General features: G+C 40.0%; 1 protein-coding gene across 1 annotated transcript in view; it reads right to left on the bottom strand.

The window, feature by feature from the left end:
- Positions 1-12,701, bottom strand: part of LOC123969114 (voltage-dependent calcium channel gamma-2 subunit-like) — a 65,996-nt gene extending 53,295 nt beyond the window's left edge. The window contains exon 1 of the mRNA XM_046046214.1: positions 12,491-12,701. Coding sequence (XP_045902170.1) covers positions 12,491-12,701 — 211 coding nt within the window. The remainder of the gene's footprint in view (positions 1-12,490) is intronic.

The following is a 12,701-nucleotide window of genomic DNA, read 5'->3' as shown; positions in this document are numbered from 1 at the left end:
CCCACACTTTTAAGCAGCATTGTGAAATATTTCAATGTCATGGGTATCTTTGGTACAGTGTACTTGGTGTCATTGTGTCCTGGATTGTATTCCATAATAGTACATCTGCAACCACATAAATATCATCTTACAGCTTCAGAGCAGTCTGTTTACTATTTTAGGAGTTTATCAATATCTGGTGGAACCTCCAATATACTCCAACATGCCACTTTTTACAAAGCCAGCACAAATTCAGTTCAGACTGTTTCCTATTGTTTATTTCTGTTTATTAGAATTATTTTAAGTACCACCCTTATTTAAACATACGAAGCAAGCCACCCAGCATATTGTGTTGAAAGACTGTTCCAGGCCTGGTATTTTGGTTAAATAGGTTCACTTTGGCTCTCTATTTGATAACCCATGCAGTGTGTAGAACATAATTACATAAAGTGCATGTAATTTCAGTTTGTCTGTATGTGTTGATACATGGGTTTGTGTCTTGTAAGGTGTGTGTGTGTGTGTGTATTGGGGGCAGCTTGTCTGACTCTGTAATGCTTATCAGTAATCAATGGCTTAATGTATCATATACAGGCAAGTGAGACTGGGAACACGCACACGCACACACACACACACACACACACTATATTCATGACACTGTGTTCATGACTCATCTATCTTACAGATGACAGCATTGTTACTTTATCAGTTTGGCCATATGTTACTACTAAGACAAACTCAATATTAGAGCAGCAGCAGCTTTACCCTGCATTCACATTGAGAGCAGCTCGGTCGATCTGTCTATTGTCACTTAGGGTGGGTAGAAGCAAAGGCTCTGATTGCATCCATCTGGTGATTGACATTAATAGACCCTTTACACAAGCATAGCTCATGTATGTTCTTCTTTGTACAACGTTTCTATATAGTTCCGTTTCTGTTGTCGACTGCACAAGTATTTTAAAAAAAGTGATTTGATCAACAGTACAGAAATGCTAACAGTCATAAAATTACCAGTGTGACTATCTGTGTAGAAGGAGACATACTGTATACATATTGCTCATACATACACACACACACACACGCACACACACACACACACACTGCGCTCCCTGGTCATTCCCTTTGGCTCCTGATGTCTGTAGGATTAGGGAGCAGTCGGCCTGTCAGCACCTCTCCCACCAGGCGTTAAACAGACTGTGTTGAGGTGCCAACAGCTCTCTGCTACACCACACTTAGCCTACTATACTGTAAAACTAGAACGTGACATACTGTTACTACTATAAAAACTGGACTCCACTGTGAAACACAATACCTGACATTCTGTTGTGATGGTGGAAATCACACTATCACACACTGTTACTATACTGTAAGACATAAATCACAAGATAATAAAAGGAATAAGAAGGAAATATAAATATATAAAAATATTTCTGTCACAAAATTATTTGTGTGTTTCTGACTCTTCTTTTTCTCCTGTGCAGTAGAGGCTACTTTGTCTCTTCCAGACTCTAACATTTCTTAAAATTAAACTATCTGTGAAGAAAAAAAATCTTTTGTTACATTTGTTTCCAAGTTATATCCACACTAAGAGACAAAAAAAATGGGAACCAATCATGACATAATACACTATTACCCCACTGTAAATTGTTCCAATGCTGTGAATTAAAGGATGTAATTTTTTTACTTTACACTAACTTTGGGACTACATAAACTCTAACACTGTGAAATTAGAACTAGCAAGTCAGAATGTCCCTTTTTGGTCTTGAACTAATAAAACACATGCAGTATTGAAGAACAAGTGCAGTTATATTTGGCGGGGACTCTTGTGACACAGATGACGGAGAATCCTGTTAAAACACAGAACATGATTTACTCTTCCTGCACTGTAAAACAATGGACTACAAACACCATACTATGAAACACTTGTTCTAGTGCAGTTGTTCCCAACTTTTTTGCTTGTGACCCCTTAAAGTGAAACAATCACATTTTGCCTGCATCTATTGAAGATGACCAGTTTAGCCAAAGGGTGATTTTTCTTTTCTCAGATTAACCTGAAAATAAATGAAAAGCATAGATGACCAGAAAGGGTGTATCTTAAATGTTTGTAGCAACCCATCAGATTTGTCATGTGTTGTTGCATGTCTATATTTACAGTGTGTAAAAGAAGACAATATACACCAGCATCACAGTAGCATTTTCTTAACTATATTTCGGATCCAACAGCTGCCTCTAGCATTCAACTCAGTGCTTTCTATTTAACAGTGATGCTGTTGACTATAAAAGCATAACCTTCAGATTGTTTTTGTTTTAATAATAGAACATGCTTATTCATTTTTAATCTGGATCTGGATCATAATACACATAGTGATAAACAATCATGCAATACATGTTGCATTAAGAAATTATTTTGCTGAGCTCAAACGCAAGTTGTAACAGTTTTAAATATTGAACTTGTTGTAAACACCTGTTATGTGTTAACTCTCTATTTCCTTGTGTTTCTACCACACCTGTATCTATGTGTGTGCATGTTCCTGCATGGAAATGTGCTCTGTATACTCCTATGTGTGTGTGTGTGTGATTGATGTCCCTCCCATGGTGTGGAGCGGAGTGTGTGTCATTCCCAGGTGTGTTTGAGTGCTCGTAAACAGTCTCTTTGATTGAGAGGCCATGATGCCTGTTTGACAGGAGGCCTTGTGCTGCCAACAGAGCATTGCCATAGTTACACAGCATCATGTGGCCATAGATACCCCGCACTGCAATGAAAGAGGACGAGGAGAACTGCTGCAAATTGAAGGTGGAGTGACTGCATTAATTAGCAAATGAGTAGAAGGTCATTAGGGATTTAACCACCACTGGGTCATACAAGATACTAAATGTCATGTACATATGTATACCCTAAAAACAAATGTAAGATCACATGTTCAATAATTAAATGGATGTTCTCTACACTATATTATATGATGAAAATGTATCCTTGTCCTTACTATCCTCTGCACTGATATTTCGGGATACCATTTTTCGCTGTTGCAAATGTAGCTAGTTTGCAATACAAGTAAAGAAAGCGTTAACTAGAGCACGGCCCCTTGCTTCCCAGAGATGGAAGCTAGAAGATCCAAGCTGAAGTAGCCTGTAGTTTTACCTTGACCCCAACCGCGTCATTATAACGCCAAATGACGGTGCTGGATGCAGGAAGAACTTCTTGGCAAACTCAGCCTTCTTGATCAATATGGCACGCACTGCTAAGTTAATGGACTGCATTTACCATCAACTCTGACTGGGCATCCAAAATGTGGCGAATTTTACCGTTAAGCATTAATCTTATTCTTATTCTCACAGTGGCTGTTCTGACTATGGGTCATTCAAACTTTGTACTTGTTGCAGGGATTTGGGAGTTTAACCCAGACTGAATCTTAAAATTTGTGCCAAAAAAAGGCAAAATCTAGGTTTAATCATGTGGGAACCTAATTGTCTGAATCCTCACAATAAGTGAGTCCTCATTGTCTGAACGGGTATTTATCCCTACAGTACATGATAAATACAAGCGACACGCACATTCACTTGCAAACCATTACATGAGAAAATGTATATAATGCCTATTTGTCTGCAAGTATAACAGCTGTACACTATTTATGTGGCTCATGTCTCTCTACCAAATGCTGGAATAACACTGAATGGACTTCAAAATCACCTTTACACATAGATCATAAAAGCTGTCCTTCCATAACAGCTGACAAACCTCACAGCTCCACAATATGTACCTGTCATAGCTTAGGAGAATGAACATTGTTCTTAAATTGACATTTGGGAATTTGCAAAGGTCCTAATGGGTTTTACGTAAAAAAAGGCTCCATAAGCCCAGAGGTTGTTTTTCCAAAACGTAGAGGTACACGTGTCCATCCAGGCGACTATTGCTTAGATCAAAATAATAAACGTGGTGAGGTTGTCAAAGGTTCAAAGGGTTCAGATGTCTTCAGTAACACAATGATTTTGAGGCCGATGAAAGCTTGAATTGAATGCTGCTACAAACACATACACACAGGGAGAATCACACACTCAGACACTCACACCTCATTCCCAGAAACATATCTCCTGTCACACACACCTTGCTTGCTCTCAAACCCGCCGTGATGGAGATTAATAGCAGCATTTAGAGCCTGCTGAGCTCCACCTGTCAAGGCTGGGGCCCCCAGGGCAGCTCCGGTCTGTGCCTAGGAACGAGACACTGTCCTGAGGCAAGATCCATCTTGGAAGTCCGCGACAGGCTGGATCTCTGGAGCCAGGCTCCACAGCTGGACCACCGACACGGGGCCATCCGTCCAGGATGACAGGCACACAGAGTGAATCCAACTGGAGCAGACTTGATAGCTGCTGGATGGAAGAGTGTGGGGACCGAGGGGAAGTGTGATGGCTGCACTGATATCAGGAGGTTGAGATGTGGTGGGACTGAGAGACAAAAGCGCAATTACAAATCCATCTGCTACTTCGGCACCATGCAGTTCACTGTGGATTTATCAGTACACAGCACAGTTTGGCTACTGATATTTCAGAGTCATGGTCGGGGCCATGGATTCTAACTTGCACAAAACTCAGTCAGATAAAGGATCAATGAGTCAGGCTGACTAGACTAACGTACTCAACTTAACAATCCCCTGCCCCTGTGCTCTCTCTACTACTATGGGATGGAGAGGCAGGAGGGCAGGTTAACAAGGAGGATTCATTTTAGTAACTTTGCTAACATGCAGTCACGCCTCAAATCACCTACTGACTGTGATGTTCTAAGTGTCACAGCAAATTTCAGCTGTCCAGTTTAACCAATTAAGGTATGCAAAGATGAAGATAGTTTCGTAGTCAGTCACTGGTTTTTTAACACTTCACTGACTGACCAGTCAATGTGTCATGCTGTTCAACTTTATTTTAAAATGTAGTTGAGATCCTATAGCCATCCGCAGGTGCATGGACAGCAGGCCTTCAGGAATATCTAGTTACAGAGAAACATCCTGCACATATATATTCTTTCTTCAGATGGATTAAAGGCAGATGGATGTAAGTAGGTATAATATTTGCCATGTTCACCATCTTAGTTTAAAGAGGTCAGATTGTGCTTTTTGGCTTTATTGAGTTATATACATATATTTCGTGCATGTAATAGGTTTGCAAAGTGAAAGTCCACCCCAAAGGGAGTTCCCATCTCCCACAGAAAACACTGCTGCTGAACTGCCCGAAAACACCTAGTGGCTAGTGTGGCACGCCCTCAAAAACACTAGTGGAGAAACACACTGAACTGCAGCACACACAGTGACAAGATGTTCTGCCTCCCCTCAACCCCACCCTCCTTACCGAGCATTAGACACTCTCCAGGCAGTCAATGGACATAAAGTTGTTACTGTGATGGACAGACCGTGCATAGTTAAAACGTTTGAAAGATCAATTTGTTGCAAATTACCACTTACCACTCAGAAACTCTTGCTCCAGTCTAGGTTGCCAAGCTGGTACGGGAAGCTGAACCGAAGCCGTGGTTACCAGCTTGTCAAGACCCGCCCAACTCTGCTTCTGTTTGGCTAGTAGCCTTTACTTGGTACTGTGCATGTACAATTACCAACAAAGATCGTATAGAAGTAAGATGCTTCACTTGGTAGCCAAAACAAAGCCTTCAACACACAGGGTGAAAAGAGGTGCTGCAGCAATGTGCAGTATGACACAAATATGGTGTTTATTGAAAATTAAACCATGTAAACCTGTTCTGGTAGAATCCCTAAATAAAATTATGAACCTGAAAATGAGAATAATATCACCACTTTAATTTTTTTAGCATGCTAACATTTATTATATCGTCTATTTTCACATTTTACTTCACATTGAGAATATCAGTCACTATCAGTTTGATATGACTGCAACACTGTAATTACTGCATTAAAAAGTCTTATGGTGTTATGAGAAAAACAGCAGTACAAATTATTTACAATCACATCAAGGCATCATATTTTTCAAAAGAGAGAGAGTCTATGATTTTCAGGATTCGGTTACTGCAAAAACTCATATTGCAATTTAAATAAGTTATGAATCTAAAAATAATTTAAAATAGGATTTTGTTGTTTTGTCAAGAACAGTCTCCAGAAGTTGGGTGGTTGCAGTACATTGATGGCTGAGGTTTGACAGCTGCCGTGACCTGTCAGTCACTTTCATTACAGTATCAACAACAGCACGCCCACAGAGCGCTGCTGGATGCTGACTGTTTGCCAGCCTCAGTGCAGAGGCAGAACAATGACTCTTATTTCCTTACCCAGCACTCCTCCATCATACATAGCCTGTTACATCTTCTAACATTTTTATGAAGGGACTATGGCTTTGATTTGTTGTCCTTTAAAAGCGGTCACTTGTGATGTCAGAAGTGTGTGGAAATAATACAATTTCTCATTTATTGTAAATAAAACCCAAAATGTAAATGAAGTGATGGGGTTCACTCCCAGATGTTAATTAATATGCATTTCCGTCATGTTGGGAAAAGTCTTCTCGTCAATGAATTGCAATAAGTGCCACAGGTCTTTGGTGATCAACCATAAACATGGCTATCCAAATCAAATACTAACTGGCTTTCCAACAGTAAAATGTTGTTGCTTTCAGTCTGTGAAATGAACCTTCTTCAACATAGGGTCCACTAGAAGCAACAGACATGATCATAATCTTGAAAGCTACTTTAGCTAAAACACAGAAGCCGTCAGTTGTAGTTGTATTACACCATAATCGTGGGTAACATCAATGTTCTGTAAGGCATGTTCTGCAATTTGATTTTGTTGATGCTCCAACATCAAGGTGGCTTGTCTTGTCTGTTGGTGTTTCTCAGACTATAGTTATACTAGATATAGAATCTGACAAGTGCATGCTATAATGTGAACAACTTTAATAGAACTATCTCCTTAAATCATCATTTAATTTTATTGTATTTTCATCATCAATATTATTTCCTATCTAGCTGCCAAAAGTTTCCAGATCACACGTAATCAGGCGACTTTTGAATAAATCTGCTTGTATTAATCACTTCCTATCCCATCATGTCACGTAATGAAGCCTTAGTTAAAGCACCAGTGTGATTACATGTAATGTTCCACTCCCCATCCCTGCCTACTGCCTGACTGGTGCCTTTCCAACCAGATTACTTCAGTAATCAGATTACACATAATTTACCCTCCCCATCCACTGAACCACTAACTGGAGCTTTAGATAAAGAGGCGGTCTGCGTTTTTGTCTTTGTGTACACAGATTATTTTTGTAATCTTGATTCCATGTAATTAGTTACTCCCTATCTCGGCATATCAGGAGCCGGAGCTTTAGATAAAGAGGCAGCGTGGAGAGGCTCTGTTGATGATCAGCACTGCAAAGCTAACGGAGCTGATGGCTATTAGCATAATTAATGTCATTGTCGTAATGCACTCCTTTTCTCAGACAGCCTGGCTCACACACACACTCAAACACCCTTACGTTTGTGTACAGACCTAACGCAGAGACACAATCAAATCTGCAGTGTATAACTCAAGGCTCAACATGAAAATGTCATGTGTGATCTTTCCTGTTTTGTGATGCTAACATGTCACTGTGATGACAGAAGTGCAACAGTCAGTCAGTCACTGGTATCTGCAAATCATGTATGGTACATCATGTCCTGAGCATTAAAATAAACGCATACACTGTGACGTAGTATGTTAAAAGCCGGGGCAAGATAGGTTAGATAGAACGTAGGCCTGTGTGTTAAAGATAGCACAGTATGCCTGAGGGGGTGTGACAGAAAACCAGGGCTGCCTGCTCTTTCTCTCTTGTTCTTTTTTCCCCCTCTTTTTTCTCGTTCTCAACACCTCCCAATTTCTCTCTTCCTCTCTCTTTCTTTTCTCTGCACCACGCAGCTATAAAGCAACTGTAGCTCTGAAGGCGAAGCACACAGAGCGAGCTGGATCTCTCTCAGATTCCTCTCTGCTCTTAACCATTTCAAATCTCCAGTGCCAAGGACACAGAGTGAGCTTAGAGTGTGAAAAGTAAAGCCACTTAGCGGGGAAAATAAGCATATCACATGGAGTGAGTTGGCGTGGCTGCATTCACATCGACAAATGTGTTGGGTGATTTGACACAATTTTGCAACCTCTGCCAAGATTTTATGTTCTCTGTCTTAAGAAATAAACACATTTTGTCCTTAAACTCACAACAAACCAGCATCTAAGTAGTTCCAAACTTACAGCAATAAATTTATTCCCATGACCTTGTTAATATGATTAGATAATGTGGTCACATGGTTGATCATAGGTAGCTTTTATCATACCTGCACGGAATTAGCAATTTTCAACAGAGCTTTAAAAAGCAGCAATGTGAAACAAGTTGCACACTGTTTTCTTTTGAGGTAATTTCAAATAAAACCGGCTAATCACTGAGAATAGTGCATGTTCTTTCATCCTGCATCATGAACATTAAAAGTGCAGAGCAACAGTACAACTCATTTTTTCATGAGTAAAACAAAAGATCAAAAGATTTTCTTTCTCATAAGAAATGATGTTCATTAGTTCTATTTCATTCTGGGTGATGTAAGTGACCTGATAAAGGAGCCCAAAATCCAGTAATTGTCTCCCTTTTCACTCTAGCCTTTTTGCACAGGTTATACAGCTAGCATTAGCATCACACTGCCGATGCCAGTAGTCTCCTATCCAATTGGTTTGAGCCTTGTTTTCTTATCAAGAATTATTTAACAGATAAGTGGACACTTTTTTGCCTCAATGGGCTAGCATCAACAACAAGTTAGGGGCTTGTGTTAGTCCAGGTCTGATTCTGAGACACTCACAGATGTGGAGCTTGATAAACCCTATCCTTCTCTAACTTTGTGTAGTTCTAAGCATTGTTTTAGGCGGGCTCCAGGGTTAGCCACAGGCTGGGGTCATAACAGCAAAAGCATGGAGTACATTTTCTTTTTCTTAGAGACCGACTTAGACAAAGGAATAACTAGACATCGCTGTCTCAGCCCAAAGAACCTAAGGCTTGACTTTTTCTCTCTATAAAGAATCAATAGGTCAGAGATGTGGCCAGGGGCAAGGCATCAACAAAGGTTGACAAGCATCAATAAAATGTAAAACTGATGGAAACAAATGTAACCAGGTATAATGTCTTCCCTTCCTGTCCTGGCTTTACTATAGCAGTAACCTGCATAGCATACATGCTGTTTAAGGCAAGTAGGAGAAGTAATCCTAGTACAATAAGATGATATCCAAGCCAAGTATGTTGTGTCTGTGTGACTTCTAACCCAAACAGATCAAATGCAAACAATATTATTAGCTAGGAAAATGTGTGTGGTAAAGTTAGCAAGTATGGCAGATTTTGTTGGACTGGAATGTTTAACTGTGGTAGGCTCATATGAAAAACGTTAACTACTGCAGCAGCATAAACAAAGCATTAGCTAAAGGTTAGTTAGGTCTAATGTGAAACTGAGGTGCAAAATAGAAAGGTTGTAAAGCTGGAGAATAGGTGAGTGTGTATAACCATAATTGTATAGTGTATGAGTATGAGTTTAACCTCAGCCTGCAAAGCTTTTTGAGCTGTACTTTTGTACTGAACAAAGCGGTTAAATTTCAATTTAAAATGAGTGACCCGACATTAAATTGACACTAGCTCTAAATAGTTCATTAGCTAATTAGATACAAAATTTAAATGTCATGTGCTTAACTTGAACTCCAATTTTTCAGCATATTTTCTCATAATGTCAGATCTGGAAATATAGTTAGATAGTTAGTTTTGTTGTAAAGAGTTTAATGTTCCATTGCACTTCTCTGCTTTTGCATTAAGGTTAAAAAACTACCTGAAACTACATATAGAGGGACTTCTGCTATACATGCCACTGATGTTAAATGATTACTTTTGAACTAAGGAGCTCCTTACAGTTCATCTTCTTAATGTTACATTGAGGCCTTGTGACAATGGATAACCAGGTGGTTGACAGGATCAGGCTGAGTGGCTCAACCAATGTGACGATGTGAGGACACAATTAAAGAGAGTGACATCACAGCGTCAGCACCATAACCGGATATGCATGAGTGCACACACACACACACACATACACACATTCCACGTCATATTTCAATTTAGATATTAAATTTGATGTATTTACAAATCCTCAAATGGCAACCAGAAGCTACTATATAACTTGAACACAACATTAGGCAGATCACACAAGTTTAAAACCTGCCTGAAAGTTTCAAATATTTTTCCACATATAGAGAAGTATTTTGCAGGTTTTCGTCTATAATATTGTAAATACACTCAGTACAATACATACTATTGCACTGCACACTACATGTTAAGACTTTGCTTTTTCTTTAAAATACTCTCTCATTTGTCTGTCTTTCTAATACACACTCCCAACACTTACTTTGTCCATAAGTTTCAATGATGTCTTAACAGATCATTTTTGTTGTGCAAAATCAGTTTATACCACATTTAAACCAGATTTTTCAACTCCCAAACCTGTAAAGCTGTTTCTTGTCTCTTTCCAATCACCATTTCTAAATCAGTGATGCAACTGTCCAAATTTTTAAGTCAAAAAGTTGAAACAGGTTTGCAATTCTTAGTACAAAAAGGGAGTCCAAGGACAAAGATGAAAAGTTTTACCTGTAAACGCCAGATATTGGGTCTGACCAACGCCTCAGACATGACTGCATGTGATGCAGACAAACCCCAACTTCAACGTTGACTAGGGTTCTCTGTAATCCTTCTTCCTCTGTATACTAGGGATGTACCGATCCAATACTGATATCGGATATCGTCCCAATTCTGACTCAAATAGCTGGATCTTGTATCGGTGAAAAGGCGCGATCTATTTATTTCAATTACACACATACTACGCGATGTGTCAGCAGTGCGCCAGTGAACCTGAACATTTTGCTGGGAGAGCTAACATAGCATGGAGGGAGCTTAATAACAACGAGTCAGCAGTTTGGAGGTAATTCACGCTTGCTACGCCAACAAGTTCTACATGCAATATCTACAAAATCAATGTGTCGAGGGGTACGATACCACTGCAAAATATAAGACAACCGACTTAATCAAGCACCTCCAGCATCATGCCAAAAAACACGATTCCCAGGCTCTTACTCATAGAGACGAGCACTGCTTATTAATTTCACACTGGTATCAGATCAGTATTCGGCATCAACCAATAGGAAAAGCCCAGGTAATGGTATTGGTTTTGTGACTGAAAAGGTCAGATCAGTGCATACCTACTTTATACTGGGCCTATGTGAGTCTATTTCTCAATGTGTGTCCTCCATAAGAAATGGGGGACAAAATTTATATTTCTTGTTTAATGCAAAAATGCATTTCAATGTTCAGTCAAACTTATGATGGTTCAAAAAAAACCATGCCCAGAACAATGCATGTATAAGACACCAGTAAGTATCCCTCTGCTACAGACACAGCAGTTAAGATGTAAGACATTTTTATGTGGCATAATAATAGTGGATTGTGGTCTTTATTTCCTACAGTAGACTGCAGCAGTACACGGCACAGATTAGCTAATATTTCAAGGCTAGTATGGAGAACAGGAATGATCACTGAGATTACAAAACACATAGACATGGAATACATGGAAGACAAGGAATACGAAATCAAGATAATCTTAAAAAAAAACTTCAAAGGATTGCAGTTTGCCTGTTCATCAGTCTCAATGCAGACTGCTGGAGACATATCTTTGCTTATCAGCCTGTCATTAAGATAACCAAGTAAAGGTCTCATTTCTTTCCCATATTTACTTTCAGTGTAGAACTAGAAATCAATTAGAAGCTTATAGCAGAACTGGTGGCCAAATCAGTCAGTTTAGACCTTGCTGGGCCCTGTGTATCCATAGGGGTCCGGTGTGACAATTTGCTATGTGAGTTGAGCTTCTCTCTGCTAGGACAATTAAAAGGCCAATCTGCACTCCGGCCATGACAGACATAATATAACACCCCAAACAACAAACACAAACAACCTGAGCAAGGAAGCAACCGAATACCATTTGTTGGAAGTTTCATCAAAATCACCTGCTAGAAAGAGGCTGGATTCATCACTCAACAAGTTAGATCCTTCCTATACTTTAGGAAACTGAAAGTAGTCAAGATGAAAGATAAATCATTATGAAATGAAGGAGTGGGTACACACTTTGTGCAGGAACGCAAAGGACCAGTAATACTCACAATAAGGATTTCATGCCACAGATTGCAGGCAAAGAGGAGGACGTATGCATATAGATAAAAAATGCACATAGATAGATAGATAGATAGAGTGGAGTGTGTGTAGGTTAGACACAGTGTGTGTTTTCATGTGTGGAAATGGATGCAGAGTACATACAGAGAAGTGTGGGCATGTGAGCATATGTGTAGGCATGTGAGTGCCAATGCAGGACTGTGTGTATCTGTGTGTGGGCACGTTGGAATCGATCTGCCTGTGTGCAGGGTGTTGTTGGTGCATCTAAGCATGTATATATGGCTTCTTCAGTGCATCCTTAGCTCACCTTCCAGGCAGCAGGTCCTCCAGAGGCCCGAGTGCGTCATCACCTCCTCGTTCTTCTTGCTGGTCTCATTCTCGTTGGTGCTCTTGATCTTGCAGACGCCGCGTGAGTACAGCCAGTAGTCTGTCCCCACGGCGATGGTCATAAGACTGAAGGCGGCGAAGGCCCCTACCGTGGTCAGCAGCATCTGAACTCCGCGGTCAAACACGCCCAT

The sequence above is a fragment of the Micropterus dolomieu genome, linkage group LG04 (assembly GCF_021292245.1).
Source record: "Micropterus dolomieu isolate WLL.071019.BEF.003 ecotype Adirondacks linkage group LG04, ASM2129224v1, whole genome shotgun sequence".
Lineage (NCBI taxonomy): Eukaryota > Metazoa > Chordata > Actinopteri > Centrarchiformes > Centrarchidae > Micropterus > Micropterus dolomieu.
The sequence above is the reverse complement of the archived record's forward strand: the minus strand, read 5'-3'. Positions and strand labels throughout refer to the sequence as shown.